Genomic DNA, 21186 nt, shown 5'->3' with positions numbered 1-21186 from the left:
AGGACAGTTTGAGGAAAAAATTTTGTGTGTATCTATCACCAGCCGTCTTCCAAACTAGACCACAGTGAGCGCCAAGGTCTATGGCAGCACCTAGAATCTAGTTCAGTGCCTCTGTCTCTTTGTAGGTGTGTCCCATGTAAACAGACCTAAGAACACAGTTTTTGGTGTTTGTCTTGAGAAATGTTTTTTCGTTTCCTTCCTGTAAAAAAGCATCATCAGGTTGGTCCTCTTTCTTCTTCTTCTTTTAAACCAAACTTTAAGGCTCTTTCTGACTCTCACGGATGCCCCCGTTCACCTGCTTCAGTGTCCCCAAGGAGCACAACTGTTGGGTGCAAATTCTGCTGGCCTTAGTAGTTGCCACTTGGTCACAGGCAGGCGAGGTAGCCAGGCAAGGCGGGAGTTGTCGTGCCCCGGGCTGTCCACAGAAAGGGGGATGGAAAGAGGGCAAGATACCCCACTGGGAGAGCAGATTCCCGTCCCGTGAAATGGAAGCTTTGGCCGGCCGCGTGGAGTGCTGGCCTGTGCCGTGCTCTGGGAGGAGTTCTCCAGGTAAGGGATAGGGTGTAGACAGTCTGGCACGAGTGTTGAGCGCTGGTGTCTGGTGTGTGGAGCGTCCTGTTGCTGGAGGTGGGGCCGGGCCCGCTCCCCTGCTTCCCAGGCCCAACTCTCCCCGGAACGGGCGGAGCCCCGGCCCTCTCCGACCCACGGGGCTGTTGTCGGGCGCACACGGACCGAAGCGTGGAACCACTTGAAAATGGGGGCTCTAAGTGGAATCTTTGAAACGAAGTCCTATTTAAGACTTTCAAGTCACAACTGTCTTGAAAAGAATAAGCTAAACCAAACGGACTAGAGGAAAACACGGCATCCTAAAGAAACAAAATTAGTTTGGAGAGAAAAACGTCGAGAACGTGTTAAGTCCTAAGCCGTCGCTGTTGCGGATGTCCCTTCATTCTCAGAGTATCACTTTGTCCTTCTTCTTTCCTGCCCTGCCTCTTCCAACAGTTACACATTAGTTAATGTCAGTTCAAACTGGAGAGCAACTGCTCAAGGATCAGTGGACGACTGGGTTTTCCGCCGGTAATCCTTAAATCACGTAGATGTAGTGCTGAACCCGGTCAGTAACCCTGGAAATAAGCCACTGCATGCGCCTCCAGACACCCCCACCCCCACCCCCACCCCCAGGGCCTCGGTGCTTTCCTGCAAGGTCACGAGCTATGAGAGTGCTTGCCGGCCAGGCTCGCCCAGGCTCCTGCCTTCGCCCAGGGCGCCCGAGTGGCACATAGCCCCGGGCGCTTGTTCAGCCGTAATCGCCCGAACAGTTTACCTGCAGAAGTCAAGCCTGCCTTAAGAATACTAATTTAACTGCATCTTTTCTAAATTCCTTGACGTTTGTTGTTGATACCGTTGTGGTTATAATTAGTGTCTTAGAGCTTTTGACTGGCACTTAGGACTGGCGCTGGTGGCATGCGTATTTCCCAGAAAGCGCAGGCTGCGAAAGTTGAATGTCTTGGTCTAATCTGTACATGAGCAGCAAACCTCTCTCTCCCTCCCTTCCCCCCCCCTCCCCTTTCTACCTCTCCCTCCCATTCCCTCTTTCCCTCTCACTGTCCACTTTTAAAAAATTGGAACAGGATCTTATTCTTTCAATAACTTTTGAGAGGAAAGGGTTATAGGTCGCTGTTAATCACTTCCCATTTCTTGATGCGAGAGAAATTAGCTTTGCCTCTTTTCCAGGAACCAGAGGCCAGGGAGTCCCCCGCAGGCTTTCTCTTCATCTCCGTCCCCTGTGGAAGGAAGTGGGACAGGGGAGGAGATCACGGGTCTTTCTTTGAAAACCTCGTGCTAGATTTTCCCTCCGGTGAATTAGTGGAGGGATCCACGGAGACTGTGAGGGAGTGAGGGGCGGGCAGACATTACCCAGAACTGCATTTCAAATCGCTGTGTTCACAGTGTGGCCAGAAGAGAAGCCCTCTGAGCTTTCTAACCGCTTCGGTGGCCGGTGATGCTAATGTTCTCCCGTGAAGCCCGGTTCTTGGCCGACCCCTGCCCCTGGCTCCGTCCTGAGATCCCCGCAGCAGGCCCCGCGGCCTCTGCCTGGAGCTGTCGGAGCTGAGAGAGGTTTCTGCCCTGTCGCTTGCTTCCTGCTCTGTGCTGCTGCCTTCCTGGTCGTCGCTCGCTGTTAGAGGCCCGGCGACGCAAGTGGAGAACAGTTCTGTGTAAAAAGTTCTGAATACTTTGAAATCGAATCTTTGGAATCGAAATCTTTTCTCTGTGTGGTGACGACAGGAAGTAACAAAATGGCATTTAGAAGATGCTAGCTCGAGTCCTTATGCCTTGACTGTTTCTCCTAACTGTCTGTTTAACTGCCACTTGGGAACACTAACATGTCTAATCTTTTTTCCTAACCGTAAGACATAGACCTCACTTAAAAAAAAAAACAACAACAAAAAACCCCCAGTAGTCCATATAAGTTGCCAACACTTTGCCCCGTAAAAATCTCGGTGTAGACTTTTAAAACTGAATTACTAATTGTGCTTTCTTTTTAAAATTGTAGCCAGAATCTTCAAAAGGCTCTGAGAGTGCAGTGAATGAGCTAAAAGGAATACTGGTAAGAACAGACCTTTGGTTTTATTATTTTTAGTTCATGGGACAATGAAAGGAGAATATTTTTGTAATCTATTTCTCTGAATAATTGGTTGTGATGCGTTTCATTTTCATTTGCCATAACCCTCAGTTCTTTTTGATAGCTCGCTTGATTGCTCTGTGGACGCCTCCATCGGGCATGTTAATGTTTGTGATGTGTCACTACTCTGCTGTTCCTGTTCTAGAAGAATGGTTGCACTTGCACCAGAATCATTATTTCCTGTTCTTGCCCTCCAGTCCTTGCTTGACAGCTTCAAGATGAAGTGACCAGATCTAAGGACCAGGGCATGCTGGGTCATAATGGAAACACAGTAGAGACTCTTGCGTGGATCGTGCTTGATTTGAGGGCCTGAATGTGGAACCTTTGGTGCCAAAATGTAAATCTGAGCTCCTACCCAAATATCCACATATGCTACGATCAGGGTCGCAGTCTGCTTTTCCTCACAGTTTAAAAAATTATCTGGTGATAAATTGGAGAATAGAATAAAAGTCCCTTTCTTTATGCTACCAACTTCATTTTCTACAAGCAACTCCCGTCCGTTGGAGAACAGGCCTCATGCCCCTCTCCAGCCAGTTTTCTTCTTTCCAAAGCATATGAGCTTTTGCCAGCAGAACACAAGAGCGCTGCCCTGTCGGGCACTTGCTGTCAGAGAGGAACGCGTCACTCCGAAAATGTTACCAGATACTAAGGGCTCTATTCTCAGATCCTGTTACAGTCTCAATCCCAGTTATTATGCACAGTAAGTCAACAAACGTGGGGGCGGGGGTACAGAACTAATATTCCCGTGTGTGTTGTTACTGTGCTAATTACGCATTGCATGGAGACATCCACATAATTGTGGTAAACAAAATTATTTTCATCAAGCATGAAACAGCAGACTTAACTCAGAATGGCTTAATTAGTCTGCTTTACTTTTAGGTGAGTGGCGTTAGTACTGAAGAGAGGTATAGCCTCCCTCACAGTGGTGTTCCACCTACGGAATGAAGTGTTAAACCCATTGAAAAAGTAGCGTGGTTATTATCCAACGGATTCTTTATTGAGAAAATCTTGTTATCCAGCGAGAACTCCCTACGCTAGGCCCTTTTGTTGTCTCTGCATTAGAATGCTAATTCCTGTTCATGAAGATGCCCTAGAATAGAGTTCTGACCATCAGTGAAAGAGTAAACTACACTGAGGTTGACTATTTAAAAATCAGGTTTATTTGAAAACATCAGACATCTGTCTAAGATACAGATGATATTTGATGAGCTAAGATATCCCACTCCTGATAATGCTAGATAGTAGCAAGTTTACTGAATTATAGCGTCGCTCTTAAAGATCATGTTCACTATACATTTTGTGCCACTTCAAGGAGAGAAGTTTGCAGAATAGGTTTTTGGGAAATAATTTACAAATTATAAAAATTGTCAAAACCTCTTTCTTTTCTGCAAATTACCCCCATCCTTCATGCTCTGGATGGATTATTAGATTTCTCTACTGGATCTGGCGTTAATGTGCCACTAATAGCTGTTAATTCTGGCGTGTTCTTTCTTTCTTTTTTTCTTTTTTTTAATGTTTATTTATTTTTGAGAGAGAGAGAGACAGAGAGACAGAGTATGAGTGGGGAGGGGCAGAGAGAGAGAGAGAGGGAGACACAGAATCTGAAGCACACTCCAGGCTCTGAGCCATCAGCACAGAGCCCAATGCGGGGCTCAAACTCACAGACCGTGAGATCATGACCTGAGCTGAAGTCTGGGGATGCTTAACCGACTGAGCCACCCAGGTGCCCCCTGGCAATGCTCTTTCATTGCATTGTTTTTAAAAAGTGGAACTCACTTTTCTCCCTTACTCTTCTTTGCCAAATGGCAACTCTCCAGTTACCCCCATGGAGGTTCCCTTTGACGGAGGATTTATAACCCCTTGTCACTTGGGGCCGAGAAAGCTTACAACTTCTTGTAAGAGAGAGAGAAAGCAAGCCCCCTTCAGGTGGGGCTTTATTGGTGCTTCTTGCTGGTGCGTACGCTATTGGGGTTATCAGAGTTAGTACCCAGCAGCACAGACCCAGCAGCGCACATGACCCTGCCTCGTGGTTATGGCACGTGAGAAGCAAACGTGGAAAGAGCATGGAAAGCGTGCCCACTGGCACTGCAGTGAGAGCCAGTACCTGTTACGAGAGACCAAGAAACCAAGGAATGCCATGTTCAGTTCTGTAGAACAGAAACCAGGAATAAACTGGTGTTTTTGCTAAAATCAGATGTGACCTGAGTTGGAGGGACATCATAAGAGATGTCCTTAAATGTCCTTAAGAGATTTGGCCTTTTGCTGAAAGCACATGAGTAGGAAACACATGTCTGGTTTGGCATTTGGAAAATCTCACTCTGTTTGCATGTGGACACTTCCCAAGTCAATTGCTACAGTCTCAGTGTGGACTGAACTTATTTCTCCAAGCCTGCTGACACTGAACTTTTAAAAGTTGTAGATTAAAAAGAAAAATCTATGGTTTACTTCTCCTAGTCACACAAGGTTTTCTGGAGGTTTTGGATGCCTGTCAAGTTACCCCAGTCATGTGAATGTCACTCTCAGTGGACACAGCGATGTCTGAAGAATAAATCCCTACAGATTGATCTAAAAGTCTCTTTCAAGTTCAGTTGTCTCTAAATCAAACAAAAACAACTTTTTTAATGTTTATTGACTTTTGAGAGAGAGAAAGCAAGCAGGGGAGGGGCAGAAAGAGAGGGAGACAGAGAATCCCAAGCAAGCTCCGCACTGCCAGCTCAGAGCCCGACGTGGGGCTTGAACTCACAAACTGTGAGATCATGACCTGAGCCAAAATCAAGAGTCGGACACTCAGCCAGCTGAGCCACCCAGGTGCCCCTAAACAAAAACAACTTCTAAGAAATTCTCTTTCAGGTTTTTCCCAGGCACTTTTCAGTTTCTCAGGGTACCCAGGAATTATTGGATAGTTGATTTTGCCAACCAACACTTAGATAAGTCAGTGTCATGAACGTTTGACCAACATGGGGACTAGGATTGAACGCTGGCTTGGGAATCAGAAGACCTGCGTTCAAGTCCAGCCTATCACTGACTTACTGTGGGGCCTGGCCCAAACCCCAAGGCTCACTGAGTTTGAATTCTCTTTTCTGTAAAGTGGAAGGAATTCTGTGTACCATATGGTTTCTAAGTTAATTTCTGATTCTCAGAGTTTATGATGATAACATAAATAGATAATTTAGACAATCTTGGTACTTTATTAGCTGAGCTCCTTGGTCATTCCAGTTGAGAATCATGTAGACATCTTTCTTTTCTCCCCAAGTGTCTGCATATTTCAAGTTCACTCCCATACTAGCTGAGTCAGTCACATCAGTCAGTGGATGGAGAAAAAAGTTTTGAGATTCAAAGATTAGAACTTGGAAAACAGAACCTTTCAGTATCAGGTGTGATGAGAGGGTAGCTCACCACAGAATTTGGGGGATTAATGCTGTTATCCAAATAAAAAGGAGAGAATATTGTGAGGGAGAAATTCTTCCTTAAAAGATATCCTTGCAAGGTGTATGTGTGCTTATATGTACACAGTCACATATCTTTTTCTTTTTCTTTTTTTTTTATTTTTTTTTAATGTTTTTATTTATTTTTGAGACAGAGACAGCATGAGCAGGGGAGGGGCAGAGAGAGAGGGAGACACAGAATCTGAAGCAGGCTCTAGGCTCCAAGCTGTCAGCACAGAGCCCGATGTGGGACTCGAACTCACGGACTGTGAGATCATGACCTGGGCTGAAGTCGGATGCTTAACCAACTGAGCCACCCAGGCGCCCCAACACATATCTTTTTCTTGAATTAACTCCAGCCTCTGGGAAAATTAAAGACTGTTCTTGACATTCAAACGATGTAACAGTTTCATGAGTTATTTTAGTACTAATGGCCCTATATTTTTCAAATAATCTATTTACAAATGTACAGCTGGTAAGTTTTTAAAACTTGTAAATGCATGATTTGGGAATAGTTTTTCTAATATTTTTTTTTTCAAATTTATCTTAGTTGCCTTTTGTTCTATTTTCTTTACCTTGTCGGTATTGATCCTATTTTACTATTTAACTCTTCCGTGAGTTGGTGCGGTTCTGCATTGTTAACTGTGAAATAAACAAACCACATCATTTAATTTTTTAAATTATAAAATAAGCTATTACAGGGTTCCATGTAACATGATTTTCCTTTGAGTATATTTCTAGGTGAATTTTTGCAATAAAGGAAAAGCAGATACTTCTTGGGGAGGGGGGAGGTATCATATGCTTGATTACAATGTAAGCCTTATTTTACATGTGTATTTTACACATTACTCTTAGCTGGGCAGCTGATAGCGAAAGAGTAACATCTCCTCATCTTGTAAGTCACTCCCCCCCCAGCCCCATCAGGCTGCTTTTCAATGCCTTTACCCAGTTAGGGGAGAAACCTTTCTAAACAAAACATAATAACCTGTATCATGTGAGATTTGTACCTACCTAATTTTACAAGCTACTTTTTTTGTTTTATAGGCCAAAGAAGAAACATGAGTTAACCGTTTTTAGCCAGTAGAATTCTTAGAATCCTTCAGGAAGTTGGAAGGGGGCAGGAGCAGAATGAAGGCTGAGGTGACAAAGGCCAGCCCCATTGGTGGCCTTGGTGGGCAAAAGCTGCCACCGGCCCTGGCGAGCTATGCCAGACCTGAGGTTCTGATCTGTTCCGATACAAAGATTGTGGATCCTCCTGGCTTTTTTTTCCCGCCAAGCACATGGCCCAGCTAAGGAAGGGCATTTCTTACGAAAGGAAACGGGCCCCCGGTAAGGGTGCGGTGCTGAATCCTTACACACGAGGTGTGAATTATGTCACCCAGTGCTCTGTGCAAACACGTGACTGGGAACGGGACATAGAAAGCCATAGTCCTCCCTCCGTAGCACGCTTCCCAGAGGAGCCGGGGCAGGGAACCACCTCCTGGGTCTTTCTCTGCTGCCTTGGAAGTCATAACCCATTTCAGCAGGCACACAGCTTCGCGGCATCTCTTGTCTCCTTCGGCGTCTTCTGGGCCCTGAGTGACATCTCCGCTGCCTCCTCTGTTAGGAATGTGGGATGGCGATGCCGGGCCCTTCCTTGCTTCCCTGTGTCATTATAACCTCTCCTCTTTCACAATGAAGTCAAGGTGTCTCAGGGCAGTGCTTCTTTGGCTCTAGGCCACGGGAGAGCACCACGTGCCTCCTCTGGCGGCCACGACACCATTGCCACCACTTGTGGAGCCAGGGTCATTCTGAAGACTCAGCCACACTTTTTCAGGGCCGCAAGGATTCGGGTTCAGTAGCTCGTGGCTGCTGTATCAAGAAAACCTTCTCAGGTGAGTTCAATATGTGCTTCTGTCTCCACACGATGGATCAACACATACCCGCCTCTTACTCATCGATGTGCGGGCACCTCCCCCCGCCGAGTTCCTAGTTAGCCCATCTCGTCCTGTTCTTTTGATGTGAAAGCTGACATCTTACATCCTCAGTAGCATCTTCTTAAACGATCCAACACCGTGTGTCGTTGAAGATACACACACGAGAAAAAGAATATACATGTATACAACAAATTCATTCCGTTTCCTAATTCCATTCAATTTCTGGTAATGTTTTGCTGGTTTGATTTTTGTATTCTTCTGTATATTGTTATGAAGCCATTAACCTTTTTGTTTTTGTTTTTGTTTTTGTTTTTTCACTTTAGGGGACACTTAACAAATCCACTAGTTCAAGAAGCTTAAAATCCCTTGCCACTGAAAACAGTGAGACTGAGTTAGAGAGGATTTTGCGTCGCAGAAAGGTGACAGCAGAAGCAGATAGCAGTAGTAAGCTGGTTTGAATTCTCCGCAGCTCTACCCTTCCTCTCGGAAACATTCTCCTTTAAGCCTCTTTGTAACATGAAATGCTCTTTTTATAATTATTAAATTTGTTTTTAATGTGAGTGAGAAGTATCGGATGGGCAAAGGTACTTATGGATATCCCATAAGAACTGGTGTGTTTTCGCTTTTTGGTGTGTGTGTACATTGTCTGTTTGTAGGTAATCAGGGTTTTAGAGATCGGGCTTGCTTCACGCAAGATACCCCGGTATGGAGATATTCAGGATGGGCTTTGGCAACAGTGTAGCGGGAAGGAGTCCTCGCTCTGCTGTTGGCGAGCGGCTGGCCAGTAAATTGCTCAACTTCTCTGTGCCTCGGTTTCCTCATCTGTGAAATGAGGGTAATAAAAGCGCCACCCCATCGTGTTATTCTAAGCATCAAGTTCGTCAGTCAGTACACGAGTGCCGAGTAGCTCGCGGGGCCCAGAGACAGCGCAGGATAGTCAGTAATAAGGGTAGTCACGACGCATCAGTTACAAATGCACAAGCATCATTTTTAGCCTTCAGATCCGTTCTGTTTGCTGTCTCTGCCCGCGAACCGGGTGGACGACGCATTTCGGCTCTGTCACCAACTAGAAACGACCATCTGAGCGAGCCTGGAGCTCACAGGCTGCGTTTGCGTCACGGTATGCACGTGCGAGACCTCAAGGCTAACTGTGTGTGTCTTCCGGTTTTTTCCATCAGCTTGGTCACGGGAATTAGCAGAAACCTGTATGAGGTTTTTCCCTTGTGGCCAGGAGGCTGGCTTTGAAAAACTACCCCAAAGTAGCATTAACCAGCCACCGTGGCTAATGGGCTGAATCTTTTAGACTCCATTCAGCCAACTCTATTTGGTCCATTGTGACAGTTTAAATCTGCACTGAGTCATGTTCACCAAGTTTAAGTTGCTAGAACAGGAAGGATTGGGGTTTTTGATAATCAAGGTCTAGTTTCCACGTAGGGATTTTACTCAAACAATTTAGTAAATTTGTTCCTTGAACTGGAAGCAGCATAAAATACCAGCCAAACCTTTCTTATAAAAAGATTAGATCTGTTTTCCTCTTAAAAAAAAAATTCAGCCGTTCAGTTTTTAGTTTGGTCTGGAAATTCTGCTCTTAATATCCTGCAAGAATTCTCTCCCCGCTCCCCCCCCACCCCCAGAACAACCCCCTCTCAGGAAAATTAAAGGATGCTGTGAGAGATTTTTTTTTCTTAGAATTGCTTTATAAGCATTTACCAGCCTCCACCATGAATCGTTATTCATTTTTCTGACAATCACTTCTGACATTTCATCCTTGAAGTATTCCAAATAGCCATCGTGATTTTTTAGGACTTTGTGGATCTGATTTTTGTTTTCAGTCATTTACATTTTGTATTTTGTTCCCATGGAAGCATTCCTATCTCAGTCACGAACTTAGTCAAATGTGCAGCACTATTTCAAAGTTAGTTTTCAATGGGAGAGACAAACATTTTCATTTTAGTCACTATGGGAATTTGAATATTTGAAAGACTGGACAAAGAAAGGTAGGAACACGTTGTATAGGCGTGTGAGAATCTTTCATTTTACTTACTTTATTCCATGAATATATAAATATTCAATGTATCATTTGAGGAATGTTGTAATAAGGCATTTAGTCAATGGAATCATCAGTATTTGGATAGAAAAACAAGAACTCTGTAATTGGCAGAGTGGAGAGGAATCCTATCGAGGAGAGAGACTTGTAAATGAGCAGAAATTTTCTTTTGAGCTCCCTAGTAGCCAAAGCAAAAACAAAAGCGCCAGTGGGAAGAGGAAACAAACCTCCAAACTCTAGCATCTAGAAAAGAACTCATCCTTTTTCTTTTTTAAATGGTGCCAGTGTTTTTCTAGCATCAAATTGGAAGAGGTATTTACCAAATACATCTCTGTATAAGGGTCGTGGAATGACAAAGTGAAAATCTGGGAGGGGATTGTAGAGACGGAACGAGAAGCTAAACTTAGCACAGCTGTTTGCTGCGTGCTGCATGGTGGGAGCACATTCCAGAGATGAATTTGATAGGTTTATGGCTTCGGGTACGTGTGAATCTTTTGAGAAGCTTTCCTTCTGTACACAAAGGCTTATGGGAAAGCTAATGTGAGGTCCCAGAGTGGAGAGAGGAAGCATCATGGGAGCGGCAGGGGCGGCCAGAGCTTTGCAGACCTCAGACCCCAGGATAGTTGGTCTCTCCCTCAGGGACCAGTGACGCCCCTTTTTCTTTAGAGTTTCTTTTATCAGACCGAACTGATACTTTGAAGACTCGTGGCCTGCCAAGCTGACATTTCAAAGGGCAGCAAGTGCCTCTTGGAAAACATTGGGCAGCTTAAGCAGGATGCCGTAATAATAATGTTAAACATTCTGTATTTTTCTTTATTTCTTTTCCATATGTAAGAAAAAACAGGAGCTGTGGCCCAGCTCACCCACGCTCCATCGTTTGTGGCTGGCTTCACTTGCAGAAGCAGCAGCAGGCATCGGGGTATTCAGAAGCAGATCTTGCTTTCCTACGAGGACGGATTGTTTAAAGCTGTCTAGCGTTGTAGTCAGCAACTACCCAAGGGCAGAACAGAGCGGCTCAGAAGCCAATCTCGAATTCACCTTCGTATTTTTATTTTGGGGATCTTTCTTGATCTTCCCACTCTTCTGTCTTCACTTGCACATCCCCATGCACCTGGAGGCTTGTCACAGCTTGAATCAGGATATTCGGTGACGTCACAAGCTTGTCTGCCCAGATGGTATCGTGGAAATAAATGAGGAAGACAGACACCCAGTGCTTTGGGAACTGAGGCTTTCCCTTAGACCAGAGGGGGTCTATGTCTCCCACAAGGAGCGAGGCCATCAGAGGTACAGCAACGGGATGGCGGAACAGTCTCGCAGCCACTCTTTAGGGGGTTTTTTCACATCAGAACTTCATTTTTGGAGTTGGTGGGTTATACTGTTGGAATACCTGAGACTCATTCGTATGTAAATGTGAGCATGAAATTCCGGAGCCTAATATTAATGACCAGAAACCAGCTAGCGTTTTGGATGGTCCCTGCTAGCACTTACCCTTTTAGGAGATGATCCGACATGGCTTCGGGAAGATGAGACCCCTCCCAAGTTTTGCCCTCTTTTCAGTGACACCTTGCAGGTTGTCCTCTAGCTTAATTTTTAGAAGTTCTAATTTTATGTATACATTTATGACTTATTACATAAATCTTCTTGTCTTACAAAGATTTCTTCTGAGGTTTCAAGAAAGACATATTAGAATCTTGCTTTGAAAAAAGCTGGCTAGGATAGTATCTTTCTAACTGAGAGTAGAAAACAGATAATGAGAGAACTTTGCTCCGGTGCCGGGGAGTTTTGGATTGGTACGCCAATAATTTCAGGAACAAGCACTGTTGTAGTCATTTAATCCTGTCCCAAAGAGCAGAAGAATCCGAGAGGTAAACAGCCAACCTCTTTGCCACCTAATTTTTAGAATCCTGTGTCTGTATTTTAACAGGAAATAAATCCACTTACTTCTCAATCACATTAAAATGAAAAATGTTCATAAAAGCCGTTTAATGCTTAAGAAGCCTCCATGAGCCTTTTAAAAAGAGCCTTTGACATTGTTCCATTTGCTGTTTGAAACGCAGAGCTGAGTTTGGGGAAGAATTAACTCTTGAGAGGCCAAATGGTTCAAGCAGGGCTGTCAGAAAGCCATGCTCTGAGAAGAAAAGAGTTTTCACAATTCCGGTATTAATAAGGACTCTGGTCAGTGAGGGAACCCTGGCCTGGGGTTTTGTGCTTTCTTAAAGGCCTGGACATAATTTCTCAGCGTGGTCCTGGTGCCCTGAAAAGCAGTAGTACCACGAAAGCAGAGCAAATTCCTAATAGGAACATTTTGCGGCATGCTCTCGAAATTTTAAACAAAACTTGGCCTCTCGCTTCCTGAGGGATTTTCGGCTAATCTGTTTTTCAGTGCCATATTAATAAGCATTGCACAGAATTATTAAACTTGAGGTATGTGTTTGGTTTTAAGGTCCAACCGGGATATTAGCCACCTCAGAGTCCAAATCCATGCCAGTGTTGGGTTCTGTATCCAGTGTAACAAAAACAGCCTTGAACAAGAAAACTCTGGAGGCAGAATTCAACAGTCCGTCCCCCCCAACACCTGAGCCAGGTGAAGGCTCGTGTAAATTGGAAGGATGTACAAGTTCCAAGGTCACATTTCAGTAAGTAATGATGCTCTTTACTAAGTAAGTGTGTAGAAGAATCTGTGATGACTTAACTGTGTGTTACTTTGCTTTATTCCCCTTCAGAGAGATTTGGGTTGAGTTAGCCAGTAACTACTCTCCTTCCTCCGTTTGATGAGCCAACTTGTGATTCTAGGCTCCTAGCTCAGAGGTCTTATTCTGATCCAGAGCAGATACGTGTCGAGAGAATCCCTTCCCCTCAACTAACGTTTGGCAACCCGGTTCTTCTGCACAGAGAATTGACGAATTATTCGGTGTCACAAGGAGCTTAATCATTCTTCCAGGATTAAATGCTCGGATCATCCCTCTTAATGATTTCTGAGCCGTCAAGGAAGATGCTAGATCTTCCAGGAGGTAGTAGATATCCTCTTCACGTGTACTTTGAAGGGGACATTTTTAGAACCTTATTTTCTGGTCTTTCAGTCAACGGTGTGCCTTAAATATGGTTCCCTCTCGAGAGTGAAGAGATCCTATGTAAAGAGTGATCTCTGCAGACTTGCTCTGAAAGTGGCACCCTGCCAAAGAGTAAATCCTGCTGTTCAGTGTGCTGCGGACGGATCCCGTGGAGGGGCGGTTTGTCTTACAGCAAAGGCAAGCTCTTCTCGGAATTCCTCTAGTTTTGCTGTAGTTCTCTTGCCAGACGGTCAGCTGGTTTGCCACTTGAAGAAAAGGAAGAGGTGAGACAGATCAGGTCAGCCGAATATTGTAATCATGGTTAATTGAAACCTCAGATTTCCTGTTCCATCAGGAGAGAAAGAACCCTTTTCTGTAGCTGTACCTGTCCTGGTGTAAAAGGTGAAGCCTGGACAAACGAAGTGGAAATTCAATTTAGGTCTATTTTTGCCAACTGGTATTTTCTTCCACTCTTGTGTTGCTCTCGCTGAGCACGATTAACTCCCCCCCCCCCCCTTTTGGAATGAATGGACTTCTTTGCCGATTTACAGTTTTATCTCATTTCATTGTGTTTAATTAAAAGCACACTTTCTCCTGTGGTCATGTGTTTCCTTTCTTTTGACTGGGGTCATTTGAACTATTCCAACAAAAAGATGATCTATATTCATTCTTCATCTTTCCTATTAAATTTGTTCAACACCTAATTTGACATCAACAGTCTGGCTGCATTTGAACCAATACCCAGACACAAAAGCAATTTGGCCGAGACAGGTTAGTTGCTGAGATGTGCTTCAGCGTGTGCGTATAGATTTTTTTTTTTCCCTTTACTATTTTATACAGATAATCTTAATCAGAAAATACTGCAACTCCTTCCTCCTTTTGTCTGTCTTTTATTCTCCAAAAGTAAGTGGAAATTACATTTCCAAGAAAGGAAATGAAATAATTGCAGGCCCAAGGTCTGCAAAATGTGTGTTGAATTGACAGTGAAAAGGATCCGTGTGTTGACAGACACAGTTGTTAGATGCCATAAAGGCCTAAGTGAAGCTCAATTTATTTCTCATCTTGCTTGTTCAATGACTGCTTAAGAGACACATTTCAATTTAATTTAGCTACTTAAAGCACTAATACAAATACTCTGTGCGGCTGTATTAACTTTTAAACTTTGTAACCTAATGCTTGATTATTCAGTTCTTGACATTCTTTAGCTGAAATAACCAATGCCATGTATTTTCATATTGACAGTCATTTAGCAAGGAAGAGCGCCTTTCTGAAAAATCTGTGTCTTAAGTATAATTAGGCTATCCAAATGAATCTGACGATTTTGCGCATGTACATGGTAATTATTCACTTCGCAGACAGGCATACTTCATTTATGTTTAAACCTAGGTTTGTTTGTTTGTTTTTTTTTTAAATGAGCCAAAGAAGTTTAACTTAATGCAGTTGCGTGTAAGCTTTAAAAGCAAAAGCTCATGTGATTTATCAGGATTCCCGGAAACTGGTCTGGCTGCCAGGAATGAGAAGGGTTATTTTCTGTCTGGCTTCGACTATTATTACAGTTTGCTCTGTTATCCCAACCATAAGGTAGAGGCAACCACATTGTCTCATCTCATAGACCCACATTGTCAAAGCACTTGAAAATCGGATCAGCAATCCAAAAGTGAAATCCAAAACTGTCTCTACTCTAATAATTGCGTTTTTATTTTGATCTGTGGCCAAACTACCGTGGTGTTTCAGCCTAATGGCTTTTTCTATTCTTGACGGGGAATCAAAGTCAAGGGAGGAAAACAATCACACTATCCTCTAACACATACGTTTTCTCTTTCTCTCGTTCTCACCCCTACACACACACCCAGTCCTTACCACCCTGACCCCCCCCCCCCCCCGCCCTCCCTCTCCTTTGACCTCTCTGGCCGGGTATCTCTTCCCCCTAGCCCTTTGCTTTTGCTGTCCCCTCTGCCTTATATGTCCTGCCCCCATGGCTACCTGCCATGCTGTCTCATCTCCATCATTTCTTTGCCCTAATGTCATCTTTTCAATAAGGCCTACCCTGACCACCCCGTTCAAAACTGTACCTCCTGTTCTCTAAACTCTGATTCCCCTCACCATACTCCATTCTTCCCCTGCTAGAATGTCAGCTCCATGAGGGTAGGAGTTTTTTGGTTTTGTTTTTTTGGTTTTTGTTTGTTTGTTTGTTTGTTTGTTTGGTCTGTCCACTGGTATATCTCAAACACCTGGGAGAATTCTGGAAATTCTGTATATACTTGTTGGACAAATGAACAAATGAGTCCATTTTTAGTATTACTAAAACAGCAGAATATCAATTAATTAGGATACTCACTTAACCAGCAATCCCCCTCTTACTCAGCAGCCCCACAAACACACAGGCTAAATATTAGAGATTTTTGTTTCTCTATGGTTGACTTCTTGTCTTTTTTAACATTTTTTTTAAATGCTCAGGGGTCATTTCCAGTCAGCTCAATTTTGTAGAACTTCTGCATCTTTGTACCTACATAAGATCAAGTTATCAGAGACAACAGCATACCCAGTTATAAAAGAAAGATTCAGCTATGCTCACTTCTGTGGCCTAAGGTGGACAGGAAGGATTGAAAACCTACTAAGAAGGGTTTTAAAAGAATAGAAACAAAGGTGTTTTCTGTGTAAGACCCTCACTTGATCAGAAAATTGTAACACCAAGCTATTCCTGGAAAGTTTTTTTTTTCTTTCAATAAATTCCTAAAATCAACATATATGTGTATTCCAAATAACTGAGTAACTCCAGTCCGGTAAATTATAGTGCCAGCAATATATGGATTTATTTCCTAGGGCCTTATGGGATGGCAAGGGATAGCTTTAATACTTAATTGCAAGGATTAATTAAAATTAACATTCTTGTCACCAGCCTAAGCAGAGCAAGGGTTATTATTTTTAAGAAAAAAGAAGAAAAAGAAAGGAAAAGATAATCAAGACTTAGAGAAGCCTGATTATTTCTATTTTAATGATAGCTTTAGAAATATTTGTGTCCTGTTAATTATTTCTAATAAGTATATACTATCTGGTAATAATATCTTGAATCTAATAGCAAATTTGAATTTCATTAATTCTGATTCTTTAAAAAAAATTTGTTTAATGTTTATTTTTGAGAGAGAGAGAGTGCAAGTGGGGAAGGAGCAGAGAGAGAGGGGGACACAGAATCTGAAACAGGCTCCAGGTTCTGAGCTGTCAGCACAGAGCCCAAAGCGGGGCTTGAACCCACGAACGGTGAGATCATGACCTGAGCTGAAGTCGGACGCCTAACCGACTGAGCCACCCAGGCACCCCAATTCTGATTACTTCTAATTCAGGCAGGAATAATGATAATAATCTCCCTTTATGCTATGAGGGGTAAAGAGGGGCCAAGCAAAATAAATAAATAAGGAATGCATACATACATAAATACGCAACCAGCCAACAAACCTGATTTTTGCTTTCATGCTCTTTTCTTTTGACAGAGTAATCTGACCATGTTAAATGTATAGTAAGACTCATTGATTCAAGCTGATCTATGGGTGGGATGGTCAATATAAGATAGGGAGAATTCCAAATTATAGATTTTTTTCAAAGATAACTGTTTTATTACTTCCAGGCAGCTACAATACCCGGGAAGAGGCTGAGTGTTTCACAGGGTCAGAAAGATGAGGATGGTTTGTATTTTCGCCTGGAGAAGCCTCGAGACTGGGGAGGGGTGTAGCAGGGAAACGCGGTGCGCTCGGTTTTCTAAGCCTGTGCCTTTCCATGTGTGCATCGGGTGGCAAGGAGCGTCAGTTCATTGCCGGAACTGGAGCTCGACTGGGTTTGCCATTTGTGGTCTTTAGGACCTTAGACAAGATATTGAGCCCGTGATCCTGTTTCCGCATGTGTAGAGTGAGGGTAACAACACCCACCTTGTAGGGTTGTCATGTGACTTGCATGATGTATGAAAAATATCTCAGTGAATTCTTTTCTTACGTTAAAATTGTAATGTTGGACCATTGCTGCAGAATCACGGGCCAGAGTTGAGTTCAGAGCTTAGACACTGGACACCTGCGTTATTGACTGGGCCAGGTTTCCTTGGGAAGGTCACGCAGCCTGTTTTGTTTTCTTTTTGTTGTGTGTTTTCTCATCTAAGATTGAGACAAGTAGATTAGGCCCTCTCCAGAGCTCCCCAAAAGCTCTAGCTTTCCTAAGTCCTCACAAATGTGGTTGCTTAGCAAAGATGTTCACAGTTAAGATAAGGAACAAGAGGGAAGCATGTGTTTTCTGCCTGCAACGTGTCCCTCAGTATAGATTTATGGTAAAACCTACAAACCCAGGATTATAAAATAATTTTTAAACTACCTTACCAGAATTTACAAATCCAAATCTAAATGATAGTTATCCTTCAGAGAAGTACTCTTGGGGATCAGCATACTCACTTGAACCCTATGGCTGTTGTTCCAGATGCTTTCAGACCTGCCTGGGTTAGAGGTACATGATCACACAGGAGATAAATTGGATAGCTGGTCCTAAAAGAGAATTAGTGCTAGCACTTCACGTGGGCAAGGACTATTTTAATCTCCATTGTATGCTCAGTGTCTGTTTCGAAATGACTCTGGCTTTTGAAGCTGGATTCATTTTTTGAAATAGTCATCAGTTTGCCACAATTGCAGATGTATATATACGTATATATATTTTTAATTTTTTTAAATGTTTATTCATTTTTGAGAGAGACAGAGCATGAGCAGGGGAGGAGCAGGGAGAGAGGGAGACACAGAATCCAAAGCAGGCTCCAGGCTCCGAGCTGTCAGCACGGAGCCCGACGCGGGGCTCAAACTCACAGACTGTGAGATCATGACCCGAGCCAAAGTCAGACCTGAGCTTAACCGAATGAGCCCTCCCCAGGCACCCTGCACAGGTATACATTTTTAATGTGACACAGCGTACCTGGATATGGGTGAAGTCATCTTCCATTTTAATCCTGTGTGAAGGCCCTGAAACACGTTAGCTCCATTATCAAAGAAAGCAGGAGTCTAATGCTCTTGATGCAGGTGAGGTAAGTTGGGAAACATTTTGGGGGTAAAAGGCTACAACATTCCATTGTATACTTTTTCTCTTTTTTTTTAGTTAATATTTGTTATTCTTCATAACATGTATTAAATGTTAATACATATATTCACATTATAATAATATCTGTCCAAGAGGAGAAGTACTTTAATTGCTACAGGCAGGATATATATGTTGATTACAGATGAGGCAATGGGTCATGGCCCCCGGTTCCACTTTGGAGGTTCTGGACTTTGGAATTTTGCTTCCGTGAGGTTTTGCTGTGATTACTGTATTTCACTGACTATTAAGCCATATACTTCCATGTGTTTTTTTAATTCTTCCGAATGTACAGATTGGACCTATCTCCATTTTACAGGTGACAAAACTGAGGCTCGTTGAGGCAAACACTTAGCCCCAAATTCTGTTCCTAATCAAGAGTCGGGTCAGATTTCATTTGAACCTGTTTCGTATCCAACTCCAGAGCCCGTGCTTTTGAACTATAGCCTACTGTGTTCAGCGTATGACGAGCTTGAAGAATGGAGGGAAGAAAATGACTATAAGACTGTGTTCTATTGGAAGCAGTGATTCTGCAGTTAAATCACCCCACTGACCCGGTGACACTCCCATCCTGCCACCTTGACCTGACACACTCCTAGGTAGTTCATCTCTTTCCCGACCCCTTCCTAAGGCTAACCTAATCAATTACAGTACCTCTTCCCAGGGGAAGAAAGTGTTAGCCAGTAAAATAATTCTGAAAAAGGGAGCCAAGCCGAATAAGCACAGAGACTTAAAGAGTAGTTAAAAAGAAATCCTTTTAATGTTTTTTGTGTCAAATGTCCAGTGAAGAGGCAGGCTTCACAAATTTTGCAAAGTACCATATCACAAAACCAGCCCAAGCTGCTTTAGTTTTTGGCATCAGTTTCATTTATACTTTTTTTAAAATTATTTTTTGACATTTTCAGACATTTTGAAGAATAGTTTATTCCCAGGGAGTCAAAAATCTTGAAAGTAATCTGACTCTAATCATTGGTTTAGAAAGGTGTTTTCCTAAATGATAATATGGTAATACAAAGATGAATCACTATGAATCTAGTTGTTTCAAAAACATACATTCTATAGCCCAAAATAAATTTAATTCAGTTTATGCTGTACCTTTTTGAGACACCTCCATCTTTGGTCAATAACTGGTTAGCTCCTTTGAGTTTGTGCTGAAGTGTCCATTGGACATCGTGTTTTTAGGACATCTGTCTTGTAAAGAGAGGCAGGACAAGTGGGCCTTCAGTAGGGACAAAGAGCTGGGCAGAGCTTAGAAAAGAGTTTTGCATCACAGCCAGGCAGAGGCCCAACATGAGCTCTTGTGTTCTTGCCATCTTGTTTCTCTCTGTCTCTGGAGAGTCTCGTCTACTGGTGGTCCTGCTCATCTGTACTGAGCTTTTATTCATCCGTGTTCACTTTTCCTATTAATCACTTTCAGGAAGGTGAATGTCCTGACAGTTCCAACCAAACAAGGCGGTCAACCTCAAAGGTGCGTTCTCATCTCATGTAGTTACTTCTACAAGACCTTGTTTCAAAGGGGAGAACCCATGTGAAAGTGAACTCAGGTTCCGTTGTGATTGGTGTGCTTCGCAGCGATTTCATAGCTGGGTCTTCATCTCTCGGCCCTCATTCTCAAAGATCCTGTGAAAACCCCAGTCACCAGAGACTCTTCCAGTTAAAGCTTCTCTCACTCATCATGCTTCTTTTCAAACCCCAATCTCCCCCCAAAAGTCCAAGCTTCATCAAGCTCTTCTACTTTCCAACCACCAGACAAGGCTGCTAGCTTGGCTTTTTTGTTTGGGAGGTCAAAACAGGCCACGCTGTGCCCTACACGAATTTCAAAAACAAAAACCCGTGAGGCGGTGACCGGAGTTCAATTTCAGCAGAAAAATGTCCGTTGCCAATGAAACCATTTTTATTGTAATTTGCATTTAATTTCTAGATCTGCAGTGTCTCTAAATACATGTGTCTTTTGTCCCCACACAGATTTATTTTTGTAAGAGTTCATCTTGTTTGAGCCATTAACTAAATAGCAAAGGGTAGATGATGAAAGATAAAATTTTAGATGTCTCTTGGTTAGTGCAATCAGTCAAACATTTCCATGAAAGAAAAAAAATCTAATTGCCTTTCAGGTTTTACATTAAAAGTAAAATTGATTTTATCATCATTTGACCTCTAACTGGTCTCTTCAGTTTTATGTCATTATTTCCAGTGTAAAACTAATGTAGAAAAATGAAGTTGAAAGACACTGCCCTTTTGGATTGGAGCTGGAAAATCTGAGCTTCTGAAATCTGTTACCAAATAGAAATTGAGATTCTTCCTTTTAGGGAATCTTGCATAAAGCTCTTGTCTCAAATATTGATCTCAGCTGGAAATTCATTCGGCAGGTCACATAACTATTCCTTGAGAGAGGCTTGGGTCAACATTTTGTTCAAATGGAAAATAGAGAAGTTCTTCCAGACCCTGTGGTGGGAAAGGGTGGGTTTCCTTCCTGTCCCTTCACCCTTCGCCATCATTGCCTCCTCTCCTCCTTTCTCTTCTTTTGTGTACGTGTGCGTGTGCGTACGTGCGTATGTGTGCGCGCGCCGTGGGGTGGGGTGGGGTGGGGAGAAGAATGGGGGCCCCTTCTCTGTACTTAGTAAACATTCGCTTCTGAGCAGACACCACTGGCCAGCAGAATGAACTGCCTGGAAGTTACTGCTTCATCCGATGCGTTTGCACAATGAAAGGATTTGCTGTGCCCTCAACTGTAATCTTAGTGCCGTCGAATTGTGTACTCACACCGCAGGAAGTGGCTCTGCTCGGCAAGGCACGACTACAAAGGTCCTCCTTGTGTGCCCGTACATGGATAATTAAGTCTCAACAACAAAATTAGCAGAACAACTGGATGTTCTGGAAGTTGGAGATCCCCTCACTTGGCGTTCTTGTCTTCTTTTCCTCCCCACCCCCCAACCCCCACCCCCCCCCCGCCCACCCCCCACCTCCCCCC

General features: G+C 43.3%; 1 protein-coding gene across 5 annotated transcripts in view; it reads left to right on the top strand.

Annotated features, from left to right (window-relative positions):
• Nucleotides 1-21186, top strand: part of SHTN1 (shootin 1) — a 100801-nt gene that overhangs the window by 71096 nt on the left and 8519 nt on the right. For 2 of the 5 annotated variants that reach the window (XM_027063207.2, XM_027063206.2), the window contains 3 exons: nucleotides 2555-2608; nucleotides 8348-8468; nucleotides 12515-12707. In XM_027063207.2, coding sequence (XP_026919008.1) covers nucleotides 2555-2608; nucleotides 8348-8468; nucleotides 12515-12707 — 368 coding nt within the window. The other 3 variants (XM_053207361.1, XM_053207362.1, XM_027063209.2) reach the window with 3 other exon arrangements.

The sequence above is a fragment of the Acinonyx jubatus genome, chromosome D2 (genome assembly GCF_027475565.1).
Source record: "Acinonyx jubatus isolate Ajub_Pintada_27869175 chromosome D2, VMU_Ajub_asm_v1.0, whole genome shotgun sequence".
Taxonomy (NCBI): Eukaryota; Metazoa; Chordata; class Mammalia; order Carnivora; family Felidae; genus Acinonyx; species Acinonyx jubatus.
This window is presented reverse-complemented; position numbering and strand designations above follow the sequence as displayed.